The following is a 27,360-nucleotide window of genomic DNA, read 5'->3' as shown; positions in this document are numbered from 1 at the left end:
TTAGCAATACATTGCCAGGTAGTTTTCCTGAATATGTGTGTGTTGGGGGGGTGGTATGTGTATCTACTTCCCATATATCCTTTATGTTTATTTTTATTTATTTTTATCATCATGTTACCATGATATGTGTGCCACCCCACAGATTGTATTTTTCCCTTCATGAATCACTTCACATTCTATCTTTCCTTGTGCTTCCTTTTTATTTAGGTATTGTGGTAGTGGGGATTGAACACAGCGTGTTTTACCACTGAGCTATATCCCAGTCATTTTTATTTTTTATTTTGAGGCAGGGTCTCACTAAGTTGTTGAGGTTAACCTTGAACTTGTGGTTCTCCTGCCTCAGCCTCCACAGCTGCTGGATTCACAGGCATGCGCCATCCTGCCCAGCTTCCTCACACTCCAGGTTCTAACTGGGCACCTCACTTCCCCATGCGCCCCACTCTTCAGGCCTTTGCATGTGCTGTTCCTTCTGTCTGGAGCACTTGTCCTTGCCTGCTTCCCTTGATGACTTTTAGGACTCTTTTTGATCCCCGGAGGGGATCAATCCCTTTTTGACCTCTTGAGGCCAGGAGCTGTGATGTACCGTGAAGTGCTCTCAAGATCCTCAGCATGTAGCAGGTAGTTCCTATCAGATTGAGAGCTCTGTGGGGGCAGCAAGAGTAGACCAACTAGTCTCACTGTTCAAAACCTTGCACATAGTAGGCATTCAGGAAAGGTCTGGTTAGCTGAATTGTCCCTTAAGAAAACTGGAAGTGTGTTTCCATAAAGTTGCTGGGGGGCGGGGGGGGGGAGTCTTGTGAGTCCTCTAGACCATATAAAGCATGTAACCCAGTATGTGGACCTCATGGTGACAAGTCACTCTTCCTGTGCCACAGATCATCACAGAAGATCAATCATGGCATGCTGCTTTGACCCTGACAGCCAGAAGTTGGCTTCTGTCTCGTTGGATAGGTCCATCAAGATCTGGGATGTCACATCCAAAGCCACACTGCTTACCATCACAAAGTGAGAAGGGTCAGTGGGAGGCAGGCAGCACCCTGCAGCTGGAAAGCGGGCAGGACATCTCCCTTCATGCCCTCCTGGATTCCACACACAATCCAGTGTCCCTATGGAGGCATCTCCATTGTGGTCATGGGTGCTCCAAGGAGGCTAGAGAGAGAGACAGGGCAGGCCACAGAGAAACCACCACCTGTGGCTTGTGTGCTGTGCTGGGCCTCAGCAGCATTTATTTCAATGCAAGCCCACACTGAAAAACCTTGTGCAGAGCCCCCATAAAAATGTGACTTTTTGCGGGGCATGGTGGTACATGCCTGTAATCCCAGAGTCTCTGGAGGCTGAGGCAGGAGGATCACCAAGTTCAAAACTAGCCTCAGCAGTTTAGTAAGGCCCTCAGCAACTTGGCAAGACCCTGTCTCAAAAAAGAAAAAGGGCTGGTATTATGGCTCAGTGGTTGAGCACCCCTAGGTTCAATCCCTGGTACCAAAACATAGAAATAAATAAAAGAGGCTGGGAATGTGGCTCAGTTGTTGAGTGCCCCTGGGTTCAATCCCTAGTAACCAAAAAATTTAAAAAAAGAAAAAGTGACTTTCTTGCATCTCTTGTAAAATGGGAAGATCTGATAATTTAGGGCCTTAAGGGTCATGCAGGTTGTTACTTCTAGATGGGATAAGTCCTTTGCAGGATCCTGAAGTTAGGATCCCAGAAAATGTATGCACCCGTCACTCTGCCTGAGTCAGCTTCCCATGGAGATCTGGTGTAGGTTCCCATCCTGTGTAATCTTGAGCCTCGGTTTTCTCACCTGAAACGAAGCAGAGGTGAGGTCTGAATAAGATAGTGGAGGAAAAGATTTTGAGCACTCTGCGGGCCTCACCATGGGCCCTCAGCATGTGCTCTGTTACTTAGAGGTCCACCCAGGGAACGCTCTCCTCTGCACTGCTCCTTAGAACTGCTCTGTGGTGGCATTGAAGGGGCTGAGGCAGCAGAGGTGACCCAGTTCCAGCTGTGGTCAAGCATCCCAATCTGCTCCATTCTCTTGCCCCAGTGGGCACAGTGGTGGGAAAGGGAAATAAATACAATATCTACTGGTAGTTTTGAAGTACCTTAAATTTATGATCTCTGGAAATGTAGTCTTTAGCAAAATAGAGAGGCAAGGGGCCTCAGAGCCACCCATCAGGGCCTTAGAAGGACCCCATGCATGATTTCCAGCTCTGCTATTGGCATCTTTAAATTCTTAATCATTTCTGAACACAGGACTTTGCATGTTTTTACTTCAAAAATATGTAACTTATTTTTATAAAAATGTGAAACATGAAACAGTATAAAATTAAAAAGGTACAAAAGGATATACAGTAGAGTGGAAAATCTCTTACGTCTTACAGCCATTCAGTTTCCCTCCCAGAAGTCAATGCTTTCCCCTCTTCTTTCTTTCCCAGGTCCCTTCCTCTCATACTATACAATTAGCCCATTTAAAACGAATTCAGTAGTTTTGGGAAATTTCAGTAGTTTTGATAATGACATTATCATTAATTATGGTAAAAGACATCCAACATGAAACTTGACATTTTAACCATTTTTAAGTGCACAGTTCATTGGATTAATTACATTCACAATATTGTGTAACTCTCACCACTGTCTGTTTCCAAAACCATTTCATCACCCCAAACAGAAACTCTGCATCCATTAAGCAATAACTTCCCACTCCCACTCCCCCACCAGCCCATGGTAAACTTTATTCTACTTCCTGCCTTTGTGAATTTTCCTATTCTAGATATTTCTCCTAAGGGGAATCATAGGATGTTTGTCCTGGCTTATTTCACTTAAAATAATGTCTTCAAGATTCATATGTGTTGTAGCATGTAACAGATCTTCATTCCTTTTTATAACTGAATAGTATTTCATCATATGTGTGTATACCATGTTTTGTTTATTCACCTGTCGATGGATACCTGGGTTATTTCTACTTTATAGCTACTGTGAATAAAGTGGCAGTGCATGCTGAAATATAAGTACCTATTTGAGTCCCCACTTTCAATTCTTCTGGTTATATATTTGGGAGTGGAAATGCTAGGTCATATGGTAATACTATGTTTAGCTTTTTGAGGAAATGGGACTTTACCTTTTAATTTTGTTCTGGGCACTGAAGATTATATAGCTGGTCTTGCTGAGGATTTTGAAAACTTATAATCTCAAATGATTTTGAGCTTGCAAGGAGTAAACATAAGTACTTTATACCTTTTTTTTTGCTTAAACTGTCAAACATAATTTGGAAAACTCAAGAGAAGAAAGGTCTACTGCGTTTACCCATATCTTCTTACTGTGTTCTGTCTTCCTTCCTGAAGTTCAAGCTTCCTTTTTTAAATCTCCTTTCTCTGTAGAAAAAGTTTCTTGAGAAATTCTTATAGTGAGTCTGTGAGCAAACTGTTCTCTTTTTTCTTCTTCATCTGAAGATGTCTTGATGTATCTTTCATTCCTGTAGAATATTTTCTTTGGATTAGAAATCTCAGATAATAGTTCTTTCTAAACTTAAAAAACTGTCATGTCACTTTCTTCTGGCCTCTGTGACTTCTGATGAGAGATCCACTACCAGTCATGTTGTTTAAGATGTCATTTCTCTCTTGTTACTTTCAAGATCATTCTCTTTTCTTCATTTTATCTTTCTACTTTTTGTGTAGTGGGGGTTGAACCCACGGGAGCTCTTACCACTGAGCCCCAGCCATTTTTATTTTTTATTTATTTATTTTTAAAATATTTATTTATTTTTTTAGTTGTAGTTGGACACATGTCTTTATTTTATTTATTTATTTATTTTTAAAGAGAGAGAGAATTTTTAAAAAATATTTATTTATTTTAGTTTTCGGTGGACACAACCTCTTTTTTTCATTTTTTTATTAGTTACGCATGACAATACAAGATCTAGACATATCATACATTTGAATCAAATGGGTATAATTTCTCATTTTTCTGAGTGTACAGGTTGCAGAATCCCATTGGTTATACAGACATGTATATACATACAGCAATACTAGTGTCTATTTTATTCTGCTGCCCTTCCTATCCCCCCTCCCCCTCCCCTCCCATCACTTCTCTCTACCCAATCTAATGTGACACATTTCTTTTTTTTTTTACCCTCACATCATCATACATGTATTTTATATAATGATGAAGGTGTCCTTCCATCTTCTGTGCAATTCCCCTTCTCCCTCCCTTTCCCTCCTACCTCTCTTCCCTATCTAGAGGTAATTTTCTTCTCATGCTCTTCCTCCCTACCCCATTTTGAGTCACCCCCCTTATATCAAAGAAGACATTCGGCACTTGTTTTTTAGGGATTGGCTAACTTCACTTAGCATAATCTGATCTAATGTCATCCATTTCCCTGCAAATGCCATGATTTTGTTATTTTTTAGTGCCGAGTAATATTCCATTGTGTATAAATGCCACATTTTTTTTTATCCATTCATCTATTGAAGGGCATCTAGGTTGGTTCCACAGTCTAGCTATTGTGAATTGTGCTGCTGTGAACATTGATGTAGCTGTGTCCCTGTAGTATGCTCTTTTTAGGTCTTTTGGGTATAGTCCGAGAAAGGGAATAGCTGGGTCAAATGGTGGTTCCATTCCCAGCTTTCCAAGGAATCTCCATACTGCTTTCCAAATTGGCTGCACCAATTTGCAGTCCCACCAGCAATGTACCTTTTCCCCCACATCCTCACCAACACTTGTTATTGTTTGACTTCATAATGGCTGCCATTCTAACTGGAGTGAGATGGTATCTTAGAGTGGTTTTAATTTGCATTTCTCTGATTGCTAGAGATGGTGAGCATTTTTTCGTGTAATTGTTGATTGATTGTATATCCTCCTCTGAGGAGTGTCTGTACAGATCCTTGGCCCATTGGTTGATTGGGTTATTTGTTTTTTATTTTATTTTTATGTGGTGCTGAGGATCGAACGCAGCGCCCCGCGCATGCCAGGCGAGCACGCACATGCCAGGCGAGCACGTTACTGCTTGAGCCACAACCCCAGCCCTTATTTATTTATTTTTATGTGGTGCTAAGGATTGAACCCAGGGCCTCACATATGCTAGGCAAGTGCTCTACCACTGAGACACAACCCCAGCCCTATTTTTATTTTTAAATTTTTAAAAAGACTTTTTTTTTTAGTCGTAGATGGACACAATTCCATTATTTTATTTATTTATTTTTATGTGGTGCTGAGGATCGAACCCAGTGCCTCACACATGCCAGGCTAGCACTGTACCACTGAGCTATAGTCCCAGTCTCCATTTTTATTTTTTATTTTGAGACAGGGTCTCACTGAGTTGCTGAGGCTGGCTTTGAACTTGGGATCCTCCTGCTTCAGCTCTGTAGTTGCTGAGATTATAGGTGAGTGTCACCACACCCTATGCCAGATAATTTATCTTTAGTTTTCAGATATATCTGAGTATGAATCTCTTTGGATTTCTCCTGTTTGGGGTTTATTCAGAATCTTGAATATGTAGATTTATATCTTTTGCCCAATTTGGTAATATTTCAGCCATTATTTTTTTTCTTTTTCAGCCCTGCTTCCCCCAGCCTCCTCCTTCAGTTCTTTAATGACACAAAGGTTAGATCTTTTGTTATAGTCCTCTAGGTGTCTGAGGCTCTGTTCTTTATTTTCCAGTCTATTTTTTCTGTTTTTTTTGGATTGGATAATTTATGTTGTTTTGGTTTCATGTTCATTAATTCTTTTCTCAATTATACTGTTAGGCAATCCAGTTAATTTTTTATTTCAGTTACTGTATTTTTCATTTCTAAAATTTTATATTTTTCATATATATATATATATATTGTGTGTGTGTGTGTGTGTACGCTGCTGGGGAATCAAACCCAGGGCTTTGCATAAACCAGGCAAGCACTGTACCACTGAGCTACATCCCCAATCCTATACCACTGAAGTTTTTCTCTTTGTGTTTTTTTCAAGCCCATGATTATAATAATTGTCCCTCTGAGCACTTTTATGATGGCTGCTTAAAAATCCTGGTCAGATGATTCTACTATCTCTGTCATCTCAGAGAATGGCATTTGTTGATTATATTTCTCACTCCCATAAGATGAAGGATTTTCATTTGAATCTTGATGTTTGGGGTATTATGAGACTTGGAGTCTGATTGAAACCTTGTGTTTGAGCATGTCACCTTGTTACAGCCTGACAGGATGGCAATCTTGGCTCCCTATTTAGCTTTTGCTGACATGAGTCAGGTGGGGCTGCAGATTTTCCTGAGGTGTTTAGCTGAAGTGGGGCAGTCACTATCGTAAGTTAGTCTTGCTAGTCTGTCCTTTCTTGGCCCTTTGGTCAGGGAAAATAGGCTTTTCTTGGGGGCTTTTTAAAAATTTTTAAATTTGGGGCTGGGGATGTGGCTCAAGTGGTAGCAAGCTCGCCTGGCATGCGTGCGGCCCGTGTTCAATCCTCAGCACCACATACAAACAAAGATGTTGTGTCCGCTGAAAACTTAAAAAAAAATTTTTAAATTTGCTTGCATACATTGTTGTTGTTTTCCAGCACCTAGTCCAAGATATGTGACACAAAAAGAAATCCCAAATTACTCATAGCATCCTGTCCTTAGGGCCCAAGATACTTAGCTGGTCTGTCTCTTTTGTCTGTCTTCTATACTCTTCTTCTTCTCTCTGCCCCAATAGCTGTCCCCCATTCTTGCTAGGGATTGAACCCAGGGGCATTAGAACACTGAGCTACAGAACTATAGTCTCAGCCCTTTTTATTTTTAATTTTTATTTACTTATTATTTGTATGTGGTACTGGGGATGGAGCCCAGGGCTGCTCTACCACTAAGCTACATCCCCAGCCCTTTTTATTTTTTTATTTTGAGACAGGTAGAACTAAATTGCCCAGATTGGCCTCAAATTTGCAATCCTCCTGCTTCAGCCTCCCAAGTAGCTGGGGTTGCAGTTATGCACCACTGCACTCAGCTTCCGTAGTTTTAGCATCTATTTTATAAGTTCTATCCAGGGTTATTAGATGTACTTAGCGGGATGAGTAGGGAGAAGTGGAGAACAGGCTTTAGGGAGAACAAGACTCCTATCTTGTCTGGAACTATAAGTGCAACATTAGTACATAAGTGCACTATAAGTGCAAACTTTCGTACAAGTAGAACAGTCTTTAGTGAGTATTGAAATTTATTTGAAATTAGAATCCATCCTGGAAAATAGGAAGAGATAGTCCTGGTTTACACCCCAGTGAGTGTCAGCATTCTGGAAAGTGCCTGTTGTCTACCTTGGTATATGCTAGGATGGTTCTTAGCCCACCAGGCCATGGGTTTTGGAGAGGTTTACCCTGGACACCCCTGGGGAGTTGACATTTCTTCTCCTGTGAACTTGCTCAGTGTGCATTGCAATGAGCTGAAACAGGGCATGAAACTTGGCCTGAGCTGTAGAAAACAGTTAGTTCAACTCTTTCTTCAGGTGAAATGATTGATTTTTATGATCATGGCTGCTCAGAGATACACACTTTTTAAAATATATATATATATTAGTTGTAGATGAACACACAGTATCTTTATTTTTATGTGGTATTGAGGATTGAACCCAGTGCCTCACACATGTAAGGCAAGCACTTTATCACCGAGCACAGCCTCAGCCCCAGAGATACACACTTTTAAGGTCCAAATGAAAACTGTTTCTAAGAGAAAATGAGAGTCATAGGGAAAATACTTTGAGGACCACAAACTAAACAAAAGGTGATCAAATTCTGACAGATATTTTTTCTTTCAAGAAAAGAAGAAATTTAAAGTTGACAACAATCCAGGAGTGGTGGTGCACGCCTCTAATCCTAGGAATTTGGGAAGCTGAGGCAGGAGGATTGCAAGTTCAAAGCCAGCCTCAGCAACTTAGGAAGCCCTGTCTCAAAATAAAAATAAAAAATTTAAAAAGGGCTGGGGATGTGGCTCAGAGGTTAAGTGCTCCTGGGTTCAGTAAGCCCTGTTACCTTGAGAGAGAGAGAGAGAGAGAGAGAATATGAATGACTCAAAACTTTATTAAATATACAAAATTAAAATATGATTTAATGGCACTGAAGACTGATAAGAGAAAGAAAAAAAGGGGAGAGTAAATAGGAGAGGAGTGGGACAGGGGAGATGAGGTGGGATGGAGGAGAAGGAGCCAAGGCTGGATACCAGGGAGAGGAAGGAGTGGGAGAAGACCTCTTTGTGAATTCAATCCAAATTTGAAAGACAACTAGCTACTACTGATGACTTTCCAGCTTCTTTTTTCTCAAACCATATGAAGCTCTTGAATATTCCATTGCTTCTCAACTGGGGGCAGTTTTGTTCCTCAGTGGACATTGGCAATGTTTGGACACGCTTTTGGCTGTTATAAAGGGGTTCAACTCCAGGGCTGCAAAGGCCCTGGTATTCTGTTTTCCAGTCCCAAAGAAAGAACTTGGAAGACTCAGGGAGAGGGTTTTGACATTTTATTACTCACTCACTCCTGGCAGTGAAAGGCTGGGTTACAAAGGAGGGCCACACCCTGCCTCCACCAGAGGGAATTTATGGGATAGGATGCTGCCCACTGCACAGGGGGAGTTCTTCAGATGTTTTACAAGCACATTCTTTCACTTTACACCAAGGTCACTCTACTTTGATCCACACCTGAAGATAAGAGAGAGCTTCCCGGCTCCATCTTCTTCATTGTCACATTCTTTAGAGTCCTTATTTCACTGCTGAACAACAAACTTTTTTTGCTGTTTTATTTAGAAAAAGGAAAAAGAAGGTTTATTGCTGTGCTAGCAAAGGAGAAACACTGGGGACTCCTGTCCCAAAGGGGGCGTTTAAAGAGGTGATTCAAAGGGTTCATTTCCTTGTGTTCTCTGTTGGAATTGTAATTTACTTGTTAATTTGGGAAAAGTCATTTCTGAGACCTTCAGGTACCATCCCCAAAGTCTGCATTACTTCATTCCTGTGGTGGGTGTGTACTCAGGGACAGATAACTCTGCCTAGGATGGGGAACAGAGGTAATCCAGTTTCCCCTGATTTTAGGGAGGGGTAGAGATTAGGGAAGAGCAGGGAGAGAGGAAGAGCAAGAAACACGTCCATTTTAAAAATAAGCTGAGCAACAAACTTTCTCAGACACTGACTAGTGTTTACCCCAACAGGGAGCAACTGGCATCTAGTTGGTAGAGAGGCCAGAGATGTTGCTAAACACCCTATAATACATAGGATAGGCCTCTACAACAAAGAATTATCCAGCACAAAATGTTCATATTAGCATGGTTAAACAGCCTTAGAGTAGGGTGACACAGTCTGACAAATTCCTATCTGGATCATGGTAGACAGTGATTAAAGGAATGACATCCATTTGCTCAGGAGATGAATGATGGTGTCCCCTCCAATGTCCCCTCCCGCTTTCTGTATGTTTTCAGGTCCTCCCAGAGCAAACATTTGCCTCATCTGTTTCAGGGCACATGAAAATGCAATCTCCAACTGCTGTTTTACCTTCAGTGGCCATTTCCTGTGTTCCAGCTCCTGGGATAAAAAATTAAAAATATGGAATGTCCATACAGGGGAGTTTCGAAACCGTGGAGCCTGTGTGACTCTAATGCAGGGCCACGAAGGTTGTGTGAGCTCCTGCTGCTTTGCCAGAGACAGTGAGTAATTAATACATAGAGGACTCTGTTCTGTGTGCTGGGCAAAATTCTTCATGTTCCACTCATGTGGACTTTCCTGAATACAGAAGGAGAACTAATTTCCTTTTTTTTTTTTTTTTTGTTGAGCTCAGGGTCACTTAACCACTGAGCCATATCCCCAGCCACTCCCCCCACCACCCCTTTTTGAGATAAGGGTTTTGCTGAGTTGCTTAGGGTCTCACTGTGTTGCTGAGGCTGGTCTTGAACTTGAGATCCTCCTGCCTCAGGCTCCTGAGCGGCTGGGATTACAGCCATGCTTCATTGTACCCAGCCAGAGAAGTGATTTCTAATGATTCTAGCAGTGATGGTGGAGTTTTTCCTCCCTCCTCATGAGGACAAAAACATTCATAGGCCCAAGTTTATAAATGCCAGAAATTCAGTCCAAGGTGGCCCAGACAACAGAAGCTTACCAAGTCCTGTAATGAAAAGTCCAGAAGTAGGTCTGACTTCAGGCATGGCTGGGTTCAGAGACTCAAACAATACTATTAGGAATCCAGTACCTCCACTGTCTCTCAACTCTGTTTCCCTCTTGTATTGGTCTTTTCTCTCCAGAGGCTACAATTCTCTCTCTCTCTCTCTCTCTCTCTCTCTCTCTCTCTCTCTCTCCACACACACACACACACACACACACACACACACACACATCCTAGGGAAGATTCCCATTGGCTCAGCTTGGGATACACGCCCATCTCTGAACCAGTCATTTATCAGGAGGTGAAAGACTGTGATTGGCCAGATCTGGGGGACTTGTCTATCCCCAGAGCTAGAGATTATACTGTCTGAACTACAGACTGAGAGTTGATTAGGGGTGTTTTCCCATAAGAACCTGGGAAGCTGCTGTCAGGTGAGGGGACAAGAACATGAACCAGGACAATGACAGGAAGCTGCCATGGGTGAGGAAAGTACAACTGGGGCTAGAACCAGGGGCCAAATGTGTACTCCTCAATCCTAATAAGAAGTGGGCTTGGTCTGTGGGGCTGGCAAGGGGTCCAGCCAGGGTACACACAATCAGGGTCTGGGTTGGGAAATTCTAGAAACTTCTGAACAACTTTCCCTCTTCAGAAGCATCCTGTGTCTAAGTCAGACTCCTACTAGGAGGTGCCCCACCAGCTCTGTCCTTGGTTTATTAAGTTCAGAATCACATACATTAAATTGTTATTATTTCAGATTCTGTTATTTTCAAATTTACCTAGTCACTAAAATTTATATGTGACCCTAAAATCAATACCCTTTTGAGGTCACTCAGACATGTGCAGAGCAGTGAGAAATTTGAATATGAACAATGTGATGTTCTGACTCCTTCGTGCAGCTCATAGTGCAGTGTCCTTTTATGGCCTATTGAGTGTCATTTTTTTTTTTTTTTTGGCCTTTTGGTATCTTTTGCAAGTAATTTTGATGTTTAAAATGTCTCCCAAGCTCAGATTTGAAGTGTTGCCTCATGTTCCAACGTACAAGAATGTATCTCATACAGAAAAAGTGTTATATATGCTTCATTAGGCATGAGTTACAGTTCTGTTGGTTGTGAGTTCAGTGTTAATCAGTCAACCATATATGTGTGTGTGTGTGTGTGTGTGTGTTATATGAATACAATAAGGTGTCTTCATACAGAAAGCTCTTAAATAAAGTTATACATTGATTGATTGATGAAGATATTGTGACCAGAGGCTTGTAGGATCCCAACCCTGTATTTCCTCTAGGAGCAATGGTTCAATATTTGCTAATTCAGTGTTTGTAATAACTTCATAAAATGTAGCTGCAGTGAATAACAAGAGTTTGCTGTAGCCGGGCACAGTGGTGCAAGCCTGTAATCCCAGTGGCTCTGGAGGCTGAGGCAGGAGGATCGCGAATTCAAAGCCAGCCCAACAACGGCCCTGTCTCTAAATATAATACAAAATAGGGCTGGGCATGTGGCTCAGTGGTCGAGTGCCCCTGAGTTCAATCCCTGGTACAAAAAAAAAAAAAAAAGAGTTGACTCTGATTGTAATTGGCTGGAGATCATTAAGCCACACCAGGAGGGGATTTTATTGTCATCAGAGTGAACCATAGTGGTGCCTAACAAATGCATTCTCAGCCTGCTTTGGCCTCATCAGAGGAGGACACACTTGGCTAGGGAAGATAATCTCCCACCCAAACTCTCATTTTGTGTTGCAGACTCTTTTCTCATTTCTGGAGGATTCGACAAGTCTGTGGCTATTTGGGATGTAGGAGAAGGCTACCGGAAGCTCTCCTTGAAGGTACAAGTGCCAGCATTAGAGAGAGACTGTGAGCTTCATTCCTTAGTCATTCCATGCTGGGTGCTAGAGGCTGGGGCTACAGCAGTGAGACAGTCTTAGGTGCCTCCAAATGGAGCTGACTCATCTGTGGGGAAGGACAGACAAGAAACCACCAAGAGAATCACCAACAGTAATGAACAGAATGGGGAAACCACAACAAGGTGACGTGATAGAAACAGGCTCTGGGGTTTAACCATCAGTGGCTTAGCACGGAGAATGTCCCAGAGGAGATACTTGATCAGAGAATTGCGTGGCATGGAGGGTCTGGGTAAATAAGGATATTGAGGAAGGACATTCTATGCAGATGGAAGAGTAAATATAAACCCAAGGGGTTGGAAAGTTTCTAAGAAGAATAGAAGTTACTATGCAGAGGGATGAATTCCATAATGAGGCATGCATTGAAAGCTATGGGGTTCCAAAATGAGGAACATTTACTGAGTATTTTTGGCTGAAAGTTAGGGGAGGCCTAACTCAAAATAGCTTTGTAATTAGGTATATGTCATCTGACACAACAAGAATCCAGGATTGGTTCATTCTGTGCCCCTGTTCCAGAGGTCCCATGCCCCGTGGTTTCTGCATACTCCCTGATCTCACAATCTCATAGTCACCTTTGGTTGTAGATGCTTGCGCCAATGATTCTTCATCTCTGTGTCCCCGGAAACCCAATGTATACTGTGTCACCTTGAGCAGCACATGTCCAGGCTTCTGGGGCTGGTCTTTCTGAGCTCTCTCCTCCTAGGGTTTGGGGAGGCAGAGGGAGTTTACATTTACAACAAATAAATAGCATAAAATTGAATGCTTAAAAATCATTTTGTCCACTATCAGGTTGTTCTAGTCTCTCTCTTCTCTCTTGCTATTCCTTAACCCTGTTATACACAACGGTTTAACTTTTCCTGTTCCTTTGCCTCCTACTATGCCCTATTGCCTCAACTTTTACCTCTTTCCATAAAAGAAAGGCCAAAGTGTAATAAAGGTGCTGACACAGAATCCCAGCATCATGAAGCAGTGGCATCTATCTCTCTGAGCTCCTTTTTTACCTGGGGAAAACAACCGACCATTTGCTAAAGCTGCAGTGAATCAGATTGTAGTTTCTTACAGCCAAAAGCTCCAAGTAGTGTCTCCTAGAACAAAGAATGCAAACAAAAACCCAGGACCGGATGGGTATACAACCTTTAATTTCCTTCCATCCTACTAAACACTATAGAACTACTTTTAAAAAACATATACAGTAACATGTAATGTTTTGAACAACCAACAATAAAAAATTTAAAAAAAAAACATATACAGTGCCATGATATACTTACATATCACATGTCTTTATAGTTTGTGTTCCACCTTGAATGTTGATGAAACCAGGGAAGTACAATTAGTTGCTCTTAAACATAAGCAACATTGGGTTCCTGGGTTTGTTTTTATTTTTCTTATAAGGGCATTTTTCCTAGGTCTTTGGTAAAATTTTATTTTTCTTCAGGGCCATGAGGACTGGGTAATGGATGTTGCTATCAGCAACAACAAGAAATGGATCCTATCTGCTTCGAAGGTAAAAGTGGCCAAGCTTTGAGTGACTTAAAATGCCTACCATGTTTATGAGAATTGGTGACAGCAGGAGTGCTATTCCCAAGTATAAAATTCCTGGGCAGGCTCAGTCTGATGTCTGCTTCCAGGAGTAGCCTGGGAATGTGGAAAGTAAGTCCTACCATCTGCAAATGTGGAGACTTTCCAGGTATTTCTGTGTCTGTGTCATTGACATTTGATTGTTGTTGGAGAAAGTGATAAAGTGTTGAGTGTTGCTGGTAAGTGATGAAGACAGCAAGGGCCTTGGAGGGCAGCAGCAGCTCATGGACAAGCAGGTGGGTCTTCCCTCCCTTCTATCTACATCACTGCATCTTGCGATTCCCATTCCATTGGCACATCACAGCTAGTTCTGGATATCCCAAGGGCTGTCCTCCCGGTGGGAGTATAGAGGAGTTAGGGCCCTCAACCTTTATCCAAGAATTTTCTGTGCTAGAGATCTCTAGGTCTATGAAACTATGAGGAAGACTCTGCCTAACATTACCAACATTTTAGAGAGTCAACCTTGGCTACAGACACTCCAGATTAAAAGCATATAATAATACAATATATAATAAAAATCATAGGGGCTGGGGTTGTGGCTCAGTGGTAGAGCACTTGACTAGCACATGTGAGGTACTGGGTTCAGTCCTCAGTACCACATAAAAATAAATAAATAAATAAAGGCATTGTGTCCATCTACAACTAAAAAAAAAAAAAATTGTATGCTGCTGGGTTCGTTGGTGCACGTCTGTAATCCCAGTGAGACAGGGAGACAGGAGGTTCACAAGTTCAAAGCCAGCCTCAGCAAAAGTGAGGTGTTTAGCAACTCATGAGACCCTGTCTCTAAATAAAATACAAAATAGGGCTAGGGATATGGCTCAGTGGTTAAGTGCCCCTGAGTTCAATCCCTGGTACCCAAAACAAACAAACAAACAAACAAACAAACAAAAGTATGTCATTATGTTATTACATTAATATAAAGATAGAAAAAACTGAGTGTTTACTTAAAATTTTTATTTTGTATTATTATTATTTTTTAACTTTTCTGTTATAACAACAGGATTAGTTAATAATGGCAACTAGTAGTAATTAACAGTAGGGCTAATTGAACAAATATGCTTAAAAATATAAAAATATTTTATAATGTTTCCTCCTATCCCCAGGAAGAGCAATTTACTGTGATTTAAAAAAAATCTTTATTGGATATTTAAAATTTGTGGATATATTAATATATATAATATATTATTATATATGTATAATATATGTTATATATTTATAATAATATATTGTATATATTATACATATGTAATGATGTATGTATAATATATATATAACAATATATGTGTTTGTGTAAATTTTTTTTGTACCAGGGATTAAACCCAGTGGCACTTAACTACTGAGCCACATTCCCAGCCCATTTTATTTTTTATTAATTAAATTAAATTAATTAATTTTTGATACTGTATTTAATCAGGGGCACTTAACCACTGAGCCACATTCCTAGCCCAATTTATTATTTACAAATATTTATTTATATATATATAATATTTATAATATTTATTTATTTTTGGGTAATGGGGATTGAACTCAGGGGCACTTAACTACTGAGCCATATCCCCAGCCTTATTTTGTATTTTATTTAGAGACGAGGTCTCACTGAGTTGCTTAGAGCCTCACTTTTGCTGAGGCTGGCTTTGAACTTACAATTGTCCTGTCTCAGCCTCCAGAGCTGCTACAGGCATGCAACACCATACCTGGCAATATATATTCTTAAAATACATAGATATATCATTATTTTAAAAAGAGAACTTAAATACAACAGCACTAGTTGAACAGATACTGCTTACTTTTAATATTAAAAAAAGACCTCATTCTGTGAAGCCAGCATTATTCTGATACCAAAGTCCAATGAAAATATCACAAGAAGAGAAAATTACAGCTGCATTTGTAGGCTATATTATTGTATATTTTAAAAGATATAGATGTAAGATGTAAGACTTTTGAAAAAAAGAGAACATAAATGTAACTAAACTGATTAAACAGATACTAATATAAAACTAAATTCTACGAGGCCAGCATTACTTTGATACTAAAACAAGATAAATATATCACAGGAAAATTACAGATCAACATCCCTTATGAAAACAGAAGCAAAATATTAGCAAATAAAACCATTATTTACCATTCTTAGGAATACAACGGTACTTCAATATAAATTTAATTAATATAAATTTAATTAAATACAATTAATATAATATACAACATTAATAGAACAAGGGGGGAAACCACACTTGATCATCTCAATTGACACAGAAAAGGCATTTGAAAAATCCAAAACCCATCTATGATTTTAAAAAGGCCTCAGAAAGCTGAAACAAATTAAGGAAGACCTAAATAAATGGAAAGACATCCTACATTCATAAATAGGAAGACTTCCCATTTTTAAGAAGTCAGTCCCCAAAGTGATTTATAGATCCCAAACAACCCCTATCAAAGTTCTAACAGCTGTTTTCACAAAAATGGCAAAGCCAATCTTCAAGTTCTTAAGGAGTTGAAGGGTCCTAGGGAATGAAGAAGGAGGAGGTGGAGGAAAAAAAGAGGAAAAAGGTGCACGACTCACTCTTCTTTGACTTCAGTATTAACCACAGATTTACAGTAATTAAAAGTATGGTACCGGGCTGGGGTTGTGGCTCAGTGGTAGAACACTTGCCTAGCATGTGTGAGGAACTGGGTTCCATACTCAGCATCACATATAAATAAATAAAATAAAATCCATTGACAACTAAAAAATATTTTAAAAAATTTGTGGTACTGAGCTGGGTGCAGTGGTGCATGCTTATAATCCCAACTGCTTTGGAGGCTGGGGCAGGAGGATTGCAAGTCAACCTTAGCAATTTAGCAAGGGCCAAAGCAACTTAGCAAGACCCTGTCTCAAAATTAAAAAAAAAAAATTATAAAGGGCTGAGGATGTGACTCAGTGGTTAAATGCCCCTGGGTTCAATCCCTAGTACCAAAATAAACAAACAAAAATATATGGTACTGGCATAGGACAGGCATATAGATAGATAGAATAGAATAGCAAATCAAAAATAAACCCTAACTTATTTGTTCAATTGATTTTGGGAGAAAAAGCAGTCTTTTCAACATGGTGCAATCACTTTTTTTTTTTTTTTTTGACTCATGATGGCCTCTTCAAAGATCATCAAATAGTTTTAGAAAACTAGTAAATAACATGGTGCTAGGAAAACTGGATATCCTCATCCAAATAATGAAATTGAACCTGTACCTCATACCATATACAGGCATCCCTCTATTTTCCTGAGTTCTATATCCATGGATTCAGTTAACAATGGATTTTGGTATTCTTGGGAAATCTTGGAACCTATGCCCTGTGGATATGAAGGGACAACTGTATAAAAATTAACTCAAAATGAATTAAACTTGAGAACTAAAACTACAAAACTCTTAAAAGAAAACATTCGAGAAAATCTTCATGATACTGGGTTTGGCAACAGTTTCACGAATATAAGAACAAGAGCCACACACACACACACACACACACACACAAATATGTTGGACTTTATCAAAGAACATTTATGTCAATAGATACTAGCAAAAAAAAAAAAAAAAAAAAAACCTACAGAGTGAGAGAATATTTGCCAATCATGTATCTCTTAAGGATTCATGTCCATAGTATATAAAGAACTTCTAAAGCCCAACAACAACAACAAAAAACCCAATCCAAAAATAGGCAGAGGACTCGAATAGACATTCCTTCAAAGAAAATTAAACTGCTGACCAATAAGCACATGAAAAGGTGTTCAACATCAGTGGTCCTTAGGGAAATCTAAGTCAAAACCACAGTGGACAGCATGTGGAGTGTTGGAAAGCATGTGGAGAAACTGGAAACCTTGTGCATTTGCCAGTGGGAATGTAAAGTAGTGTCGCTGCGATGGAAAACAGTTTGGCAGTTTCTCAAAAGGTCAGATGTAGAACTAAACTACCACAGGACCTGTCGATTCCACTGCAGGGTATATACCCAAAAGAATGAAAGCAGGGACTCAAGAAGATACTTGTATATCCATGTTCATAGCTGCATTATTGACTGTAGCTAAAAGGTAGAAGGAATGATGGATGAGCAAAATGTGACATATACATAAAATAGAATATTATTTGACCATTAAAGGAAGGAAGTTCTGACATACTACAACCTTGATGGACCTTGAAGACATTATGCTAAATGAACTAAGCCAGTTGCAAAGGATAGATACTGTATAAATGCACCTACACGAGGGACGTAGAGTTGTTACATTCATAAAGACAGGTAGAATGGTGTTTGCCTGGGCTGGAGGGAGTGGTGAAGGGAAGTTATTATTGATAGTGGAGTTTCTATTGGGAATGATAAAAAACCTGAGATCATAGTGGTGATGGTAACACAACTTGGTGAATGTATTTAAATATCACTGAACTGTATGATTATGAATGACTAAAATGATAATGTTTTATATGTTTTACCATAATAAACCTAACAATGACATATTTCTTTTTGACCATAATATAGCAGGATATTTTTTACTTTTCTTTTTTCATACTTTTTTGAACTGCCTGATTCTTTAGGTCCTCCTCCTCCTTTTCCCCACCCTCTGCCTCCTTCTCCTCTCCCTTCTGGTTGAACCCAGGGACACTCTACCCTAAGTTGCTTAGGACCTTGTTAAATTGCTGAGTCTGGTCTCAAAATTGCAATCCTCCTGCCTCAGCCTCCCAAATCACTGGGATTATAGATATGTACCACCGTGCCCAGCTAGGACATACTTTTCTTTTATGAAAAGGTGAAGCTGAAACCTGTCAAACAAAATTCTTGCAACTCTGTTCTTATCAAGTTCACATGATAGTAATTCCTAGGTCAGCCCAGAACATAAAGCTAAATATTCCCCCAACAAAAGGATTTGTACATGGAATACTTAGAAATTTCTTACTAGCAACATCAGGTTTTTAGCTTTGTAGGAATTACTTTTCAGCTCTCCAAAAACATCCAAGTGTACTTAGTTTACAGGCTTGTTTTAATAGACCAGATATTTGTCATCCAGATCCTTTGCCCTCAGATTTTCATCATGCAGACTGCACCCATGTAAAATGTCCATTATTTTTAAACATTCTGAAGCACATTGGATGACATCATAATTTAGATCTTGCTTTCTCAGGGAAAATTGTTTTAAATCACAGAGGTAATTTGAACTTGTGATATATTAGTTGGATTCCAAATACATTATAGTATTTTTCAGAAAATGAGCAACTTTACACCATATAATTTTTGTCATAAGCTGCACTAACATTGAACAACTCAGGTGCAATCACTTTTTTTTTTTTTTGACTCATGATGGCCTCTTCAAAGATCATCAAATAGTTTTAGAAAACTAGTAAATAAATTTGTGTTATGGTTATTCTTTTCTCTGTTTCCTTGATGTATTTCAAAATTATGTAACATTCGTCTTTTTCTATACCTTAAAAATATGATTTTTGCAGCAACTCATCACTTAAACTTCTTTTGATAGCTAGAAATAATAATAGCCAAGTGGCAGGCACATGTTTAAAGGAGATGTCTCCTTCCATTTCTAAAATCAACTTAGTACTTCATACAGATTGAGGAAGGTGAAAAGTACCCCAAACTCTTACTATGAAAGACCCAACATTATAGGTAAATAAATTGCACTCCTTTTTAGGAATGTGTGATGCAAGGTGTGCTGGACATTTAGCTTTTCATTTACTTTCATTAAAAGTTTATAGAATGAACGGAGTTTGCCAAAGTTTACATTTTCACTTTCTGCTGAATATGTAGATAAGTGAGTAAAGCCTAGTTTGTGTTTAGATAAATATCAGCATGCTTTTTTTTCTTTTTAAAATATTTTATTATTTACCCTGATTGACTTTTTTTATAAATATATTTATTTTTTAGGTGAAGACGGACACAACACAATGCCTTTATTTTTATGTGGTGCTGACAATCAAACCTGGGTCCCGCCCATGCTAGGCGAGTGCTCTACCGCTGAGCCACAATCCCAGCCCAATATCAGCAGGCTTTTTAAAAATGTTTTTTTGCAGATTCATTAACATCTTCATAAAAGTCAGGCACTGTGACAAATCCCTCTAATCCCAGTGACTCAGGAGGTTGAGGCAGGGGGATCACAAGTTGGAGACCAGCCTCTGCAACTTAGACCCTGCCTCAAAATAAAAAGGACTGGGATGTAGTTCAATGGTAAAGTGGTAACTGCCCCTGAGTTCAATCTCCAATACCAAAAAATAAAGTAAAATAATCTTTATGGAAATCCAGGAGAGAATCTGAAACTCTGACTTTGGAATCAAAGTATCTAGGAACTATGGGGAACATTTCTTTTTCTTTTTTGCCCTGATTTGACAAACCATTTGATATGCGGAAACTGTGATTGTTGGTAAAAACTGACAACTCTGTACTGCAAGGGGCCAACACGCCTGTTCCCTAAATTTCCCATTGTTTCTCTGTAAGACATTTAGTTGCGACTGTTGACTTAGGAACTGTAACATTATTCAGTTTATTAGTTTTTTTTTTAATTGATGCAATAAAAAATTACCACAGACGGCACTGTTTAAACATGAAACAACACAAATTTAATGTCTTAACATTCCATAGGATAGAAGTCCAACGAAGTTTCACTGGACTAAAATCAAGATGTCAACAAGACTGCATTCCTTTCTGGAATTGTTAACTAGAGTTCATAGTTTATATTGTTTCACTCTGTGTTGTACAGTCTATGGGTTTTGCCAAGTGCATGCCATGTACCCACTACTGGGTAGCATGTGGAATGGTTTTACTGCCCTAAAAATCTTTCCTCCTCTTCCCCAGAACTCCTGAAAAGCACTGCTCTTTTTACTGTCTATAGTTTTCCCTTTCCCAGAATATCATATCATTGGAATTATGTAGTCTGTAGCCTTTTCAGAATAGCTTCTTTGGCTTAATAATGTGCATTTAAGTTTCCTCTGTGTCTTTTTGTGGCTTGACAGCATGTTTCTTTTGGCCATTGAATGATATTCCATTGTAAGGATATACCACAGTCTTTTTTTTTTTTTTTTTTGGTGACAGCTGGTTTACTGTTTAACCTGTTTTAGGATAGGACCATGAGACTATGGAATATTGAAAAGATCGACCAAGTTCCTTTGGTAATTGAGAACCAAAAGGCTATGGGGACTCTAGTGAAACAGGTGGGTATTGGGTAAAATTAAGCTCAGTGAAGATGTTTATTAACCCTGTACAGTTTAATTTATTCTTTGAGCTAACATGTATTGGGCAACTGGGGAATAACTGTGGACAAACAGAGTGAATTTCTTGCCTTGTGGAGCTTAAATTCTAAAAGAGGAGACAAGGTATAAAGACACAAGAAAAATATGCAGTAAGTCACATAATGATCAATAATTCTAAGATAAATAACAGAGGAAAGGACAATGGGAGTGCTTGGAGTTGCAATATTTCAAAAGGTGGGGGTCTCTGAGAAGGTGACACATGTGCAGACTGGATGGTGTTAAAGGAGAGAGCTGGGCAGATATTTAGGGGAAGGATTCCCCAGCAGTGGGGACAGCCAGTGCAGGGCCCCTGAGGCAGGTGGAGTGGAGTGAATGAGAGGGCCTGGAGAAGATGGGGCCCGGGGGAGTTCTGGTCAGTGGAGAAATGGTGGACACACAGCTGGACTGTGTAAGCCTTCTATGTTCTAGCCGCAGAAACTGGTTGGGCCCCAGTTCTCTGTTTTCCATGCAACAGGCTCAGGAACCCATGTTTCTCTAGTGCAAGTGCTTGGTAGTAGGGTGGGCCCATGTTTTGCTTCACCCGGCTCCTCAAGGTCCAGCCACAGAGGCAGAAGATGTGCCCCTCTACCACCAAGCCCTCGGAAGTTCTGGCTGGCAGAGTGGGTGGCAGACGGGGTGGCACACACCTATAATCCCAGCAATTCAGGAAGCTGAGGCAGAAGGGTTGCAAATTCAAGGCCAGCCTCAGTAATTTAGCAAGACCCTAAGCAATTTAGTGAACCCTGTTTCAAAAAAAAAAGAAATAAAAAAAATTAAAAGGGCTGGGGATATAGTTCGTATATATAAAGCAACCCTGTGTTCAATTCCAGTACAAAAAAAAAAAGTTCTTGTACTGCTTCTGGGACTGTGCTAATCTGTGAGCAGTGTTGCAGGGCAGGGAGGTGAGAGACGGGACCCACATGGACCTTGTCTTTGTGGCCAGCTAGTCCTCAAGGCCTTTGTGACCATGTTAGTCCTTAGACCCTGGAAGCTGACTAGCCACAAAGCACCGATTATCTCTGTCCCTTACCAACTTGCCCTGGAGCTTCCTCCTCTGGGAGCCTTGTTGTTTTGGGGTTGGACCCACGGAGACTGTTCCATAAGACCTGGAGCTGCTGAAGAAGGTAGGTAAAGGATCAAATATCTTTCTTGCAAAAGAAAGAAGAAAGAGACCTACCTGAAGCTGTAGCAAAGATGAACCCACTGCACTTGACTTGCTCTGAATCAACAGGAGAAACCTCAGAGGGCAGATTTCCCAAAAGGCCTGCCCCAGGCAGGGTCTGTCAAGTCCCTCCAGCTGGCCAGAGTGTGGGCAAAGTAGGCAAAAGCACAGGGGCTTGGAGTGCCAGGACAGGGGAATGCCATTGTGCAGGCCTGTCCCAAGGGGTCTGTGCTGGGGTGGGAACGGCTGATTGGCCTCTGCTGTGGCCTTAAGAGTCCCCCACCCTTGCTTGGCACTGCTCACTCCTTAGTAGGCTGCAGTTGATGTGGTGAGCTGTGCCATCTGTATCCACCATTCTACATGTTTTGGTCAGACAAAGGCTCAGGATAGAAGAGTGTGCTCAGCACCTATGTCAATCTAGTCGAAATCCCTGTTTTGTTCAGCAATCTTGTCTGCTTACCTCTTGTGGTTTGGTAAAAGTCGGGTGTTCCCTAGCATGTCAGGGAGGTAGGACATCCCCCTTTTCCCACAATTCTGCTCTGCACAGAGCACCAGACAGGCTTGGACACCTGCCCTGTCATCCTGGCTGCCCAGGGGCTTGCCACTCCTGCCCTCAGGGCCCTCACAGGAGGGGACCTGAGCTGGCAGCATCTGCTTAGCTTGGAGGTGGGGTTGGGGGAGAGCAGAAGCCCATGTGGGTTCGCTCAGTAGGGTGGACTCTACTCTGAGGTTAGAGGCTCCTGAGAGGGGAGCCCTTACTTCAGCCCAGTCCAAAGTAGTCAGATGATGGGGGGAGGATTCCAACTTAATGCCCTGATCTTTTCTGACCAGCACCTCCTTTCTGCTCTTAAAATATTTCACGTCAGTGCGAAGGATGTGACAGGCCATTTTCTACCTTGGAAAGTGACAGCTCATTTGAAATAGTCACCAAATGTATCTTCTGCCGGAGAGATGCGATGGACTTGCCAGCAGCGGCTTCATCATCATCATCAGAAACAGAGAACAAGGAGGACTGACGGCCACTGGGCCCTTTCATTGACTTGATCATGGGTCACCTGTCACCCAGGTTGTGGGGCTCTCTGCAGGGATCCTTCTCAGGGTCCCTCCCCACCTGAGTGGGCCTGTGAGACTGGGGTAGGGGCCAATCCCTGGCTGGGCTCTCAGTGCAGGGCCACCTCCTCAGCTCCACAGCATCCTTGAGGGTTGAACACTTCAGTTTTCATGCAGAATAAATCTAGATTCCTTTGGAAAACAAGTGTGCATATGAATTGTAGAAGCAGTTTGCTATTTCTAAGCTTAACGTCCTGGTGTTCATTCTGTCTCATTTTGGGGATGTGTTATGGACTCCTATTCTGGAGTCTTGGGCCTCTGGGACTGGTATCACCATTTCCCGAGGATGGGTTTGTCAAATGAACATGAAGATGTGTGGGGGTCCCCACAATGGCAAGGCATTGTGGCTTATATGGTTTGACTATGATTTGTTCCCTAAGAGTTCATATCCTGGAAGCTTGGTCCCCAATGGCGGACACATCATGGGAAGGTATCAATACCTGCTTCTTGGAAGTGGGTTAGATATCAGGGGACTGAATTTGCTACTTCAAGAGCAGATTGTTATAATGTTAGGCCACCCCTGTGTTTGGTTTCTTCTACATGTGCTACTTGCTGTTCTTACATGTGCTCCTGTCATGTGATGCCACCTGCCATGTTATGACCATATGAAGCACTAATCAGATGTCACTGCATGATCTTGAACTTTCCTGCCTCTAGAACCATGAGCTCAATAAATATTTTTTCTCTATAAAGTACCCAGACTCAGGTATTTTTTTGTAGTAAAACAAAACCAACTAAGACACTGGCTAGTGCTCCCAGATGGCCATCTGCCTAGAGCAGAGGAAGGTCTGAATATGCAAGAGGTGGTGGTGGTATTTCCACCACAGGATGTTTCATGCTCTCTGCCCCAGACTTTTGAATTTCCAGAATGCCCATGCATATGTGCAGCGGTCTTCCTGCTTCCACTGCATATTGTAGAACATTGATCCAGAAAGACTTTTCAGTTAAAAAATGTGAAGATTCTCCTGTTCCATTTGGTGAATTTCACATGATTTTTTTGGCCCAATATCATTAATATGTTCTGTGCTCCATTTTAGAAACTTGATTGCAGGACTGATTTACAGTATCCATTGTTTGGCATCCAAAGATTTTGTGCATTAGCACAATAATCTGAGAATCATTTAGGGAAGCCCCATGTTTAGTGCCTTCCCTGTGAGTCACAAGGGTGGGAGGGTGTGTGTAGGGTTATTGCTTAGATTAAAATTGGCTGCTTAGTATTTATTCACTTACTTACAACGACTTATTATGAACTTGTCAAAACTCCACTTACACCTTCCCAGCAAGAGGCCTCCCTCCTTGCAGATGTTCTGAGGCCTTCCAACACGTGAAGACACTACAGACGTAGTCATCACTGTGGCTGTGGAGGACAGCTAGACAGCATTTATGAACACTGCCCCTACCGATGGGCACCTAGGTTGGTATTACGAAAAAGACTAGAGCGAGCCTTCCCGTGCTCATATTTTTGTACAGACTCAACAGCTCTGCGGCTGACTCTTCCACGCGTTTGTGTTACCCAAAAGCCCTCCGAAAAGTGCTGGGACAAGTAGCTGGTATGCCTGGGGGCGGAGACCCCGGGGGAGCAAGAGGGGAGCCTGGGTGGGAGGACTCCTACTTGCCCTATCTGGGTGCTGTGATAGCTCAGGGTCCCCTGAGTACCCTGCGATGCTACCCTGACTCAGGAAGAAGCGGCCCAAATGAAGTTATGGGCCCCCGGGGGCTGGCAGGGCCGGCGGCCGGCTCTGGCTGAGGGCGCGGTGCTGGTGGGGCCGGGGTTCCCAGGGTGTCCCGAGGGCCGAGCCAGCAGCCCCGCTGCGCAGTCGGGTCGTGGGTTCTCCGGACTGCGCCACGCCTGGCGAGCAAAAAGCGCAGACCTTGAACGAGGACCCCACAAAGGTACAGGCAGGTATCCGGTTTCCGTCGAGGAGACGCTACCGGCACCGGGAAACCAGGCCCGCCCAGGCCCCACGCGCCAAGTGGAGTTCGCTTTCTCCGAGGCCAGCAAGCATGTACGCCACGCATGCGCCGGCATCCAGCCTCCTCGCCGCCTAAAACTCAAAAATCAAAAAGCCTCTGCGCACGCGCGTGGCTCATGGAGTGACTAGAGATGGGGAATAGTTTCTCGCGCTGCTTACACGGGCGGCGCCGTGGCTTAGTTGGTTAAAGCGCCTGTCTAGTAAACAGGAGATCCTGGGTTCGAATCCCAGCGGTGCCTCAACCGAGCGTTCCAGCTCTCTCGTTACCCTTTTGCTTCCGCTTTGCGTCCCCGCCCACCGCCCAATACCCCCTCTCTCATGGGACCTAAGGGCGAACCAGAAAGACCCTTTTAATCCAGGCCCCAGCTGATGGCGGGGCGTGGCGTCAGGGTTGCGTGCTAGACTACGTGTGACCGGCCTCAGCTTCTGCTCTCCCGGGTTCCCCAGAGCTGACTTTGCCTCTCTGCACGCCAGGAAACTGCAACCATGCTTCGCTACCTTACAAGCACTGCTGATTTCCCCTTCTCCCTCCATACACGCATAATAAATCTGTTGCATATCTTTGAGGCTTAGCGAGGTCAAGTGCGGCCCAAAGGGGAGGCCTGCGGAGTGGAGTCCACCAGTGTGACAGTTGGCAGAACGCATTCAAAACGAGCTCAGACGCCAGTGTGGGGACGAACCTAAGCTTGCCGGTGGTTGCTGATTGCTGTGCTGAGGCCCTGTAAATAAATACTCTGGCACTTGGGGACCTACTCCAGAGCAATTGAATCCAGGGCTTTGGGGGTGCGGGGTGGGGATGAGGGACGCATTGAAGCTTTTAAAAAGTTCCTCGGGAATTCATTTAGCTCAGACAGTTCCAGTGAGCTGCAGCAATTGCAGACATGGCACGAGGCTGTGTGCTAAGTGCAGAGGCTCCTCCACTTACTGGAAAGTTACACCAGTAAACTGTCGCGTCGTAAATGAACTTAACCTTATCCAAGATAATAGCTTAGCCTCACCTCCTCCGAACACTTTTTTGGGGGGCCCAGCCTACACCTGGGCAAAATGATGTAACATTAAGTGCGTTTTATAATAAAGCGTGTTGCATATCTTGTGTATTTTCTGAACACTGAAAGTGAAAAAAACAATGGTTATATGTGTATTCACTTAACTCACACAGCAGGAGACACACATGATATTTTGTTAGACTTGATGGGATAGAAAAACCCAAAATAAAATATCCAAAACTTGGGGTTGGGGTTGTACCTCCGTGGTAGAGCCTGGCACTGTGTGAGGTACTGGGTTTGATCCTCAGCACCACATAAAAATAAATAAAGGTAGCGTGTCCACCTATTCAACTAAGAAATATTAAAAGACAAGGATTATTTTGAGGCTTTGCAGTGCTGAAAGGAACACCCAATCAGTGATAAATTTATTGGAAACTGGGCTGGGGTCATTGTGGAGCTGGATATTTCTAGTTGGTCTTTATTCCTAAGCTGAGCTGGGTATTGGTTGGGGGTGTGAGTCTGAAATTTAGGCGTGGGGGGGGGCGTGGTCAGCTAAAGAAAAGCATTTGTGAACCAAGGATAGTATGCAGCAGATGACTTGAAGTCATCTAATGGAATAAGTATCTTTGGGCAGTAAGCAAAGCCAAAAAAAAAAAAAAAAAAAAAAAAAAAAAAGAATGGACCAGTGTGAAGTTTATCTTTCCTTCCATTCTTAAAAAATGCCTAGATATTCCTGCCTCAGGGCCTTTGCAGTGCTGTGCCTGGTGTCTGGAATGCTGTTTCCAGAGACTTTGCAGGAATGGGTCCTTCACATTTCTGGTCCTTCAGTGTGTCACCCCTTTGAGCAGGCTCCTCTCATTGTCCCCTAGGTCAGCGTCCAGCATAGCAACCTACTTATTCACAGAATTTCTTCATGTGCTTCAACCAAAATAACTCATCACAACAGACCAAATGCAAGAACAGATATGACAGTCCAGCTGTCTTCTGTGGAACCCAGCATGAAATAGCTTTGTATTATGTGCATGTACAAGTATGTCACAGAGTTCCACTACTATATATAATTATAGCGCATCAATAAAAAAATTCAAAAGGGCTTTGCAAAAAGGTAAAATGATGCCATTCTTCTCATTAAATTTTTGTTTTATTTTTCAAATAGTTTCATACAGATGTTATTGTGTTAACATGTAACCTGCTTATTATTGTTGTTTTTAAATGAATAAGTATCATATTTTTTCCTCAGCTTTAACTTCTAATATCTTTTCTTCCTTCTTGTGTACCAGGGATTGAACTCAGGGGTGCTTAATCACTGAGCCGCATCCCCAGAA

General features: G+C 41.7%; 1 protein-coding gene and 1 non-coding gene across 2 annotated transcripts in view; both read left to right on the top strand.

Moving 5' to 3' along the window:
• The window catches only part of Wdr88 (WD repeat domain 88), a 39,207-nt gene extending 15,445 nt beyond the window's left edge, over positions 1 to 23,762 (top strand). The window contains exons 6-11 of the mRNA XM_015496926.2: positions 876 to 1,005; positions 9,440 to 9,627; positions 11,818 to 11,900; positions 13,411 to 13,479; positions 20,634 to 20,726; positions 22,833 to 23,762. Coding sequence (XP_015352412.1) covers positions 876 to 1,005; positions 9,440 to 9,627; positions 11,818 to 11,900; positions 13,411 to 13,479; positions 20,634 to 20,726; positions 22,833 to 22,982 — 713 coding nt within the window. The 3' untranslated portion in view covers positions 22,983 to 23,762. The remainder of the gene's footprint in view (positions 1 to 875; positions 1,006 to 9,439; positions 9,628 to 11,817; positions 11,901 to 13,410; positions 13,480 to 20,633; positions 20,727 to 22,832) is intronic.
• Positions 23,763 to 25,214: 1,452 nt separating this feature from the next.
• On the top strand, positions 25,215 to 25,288 carry Trnat-agu. The gene has a single exon. It is a non-coding gene; the product is annotated as a tRNA-Thr (tRNA).
• Positions 25,289 to 27,360: the final 2,072 nt, after the last annotated feature.

The sequence above is a fragment of the Marmota marmota genome, unplaced genomic scaffold, assembly GCF_001458135.2.
Source record: "Marmota marmota marmota unplaced genomic scaffold, marMar, whole genome shotgun sequence".
NCBI classification, from domain to species: Eukaryota; Metazoa; Chordata; class Mammalia; order Rodentia; family Sciuridae; genus Marmota; species Marmota marmota.
The sequence above is the reverse complement of the archived record's forward strand: the minus strand, read 5'-3'. Positions and strand labels throughout refer to the sequence as shown.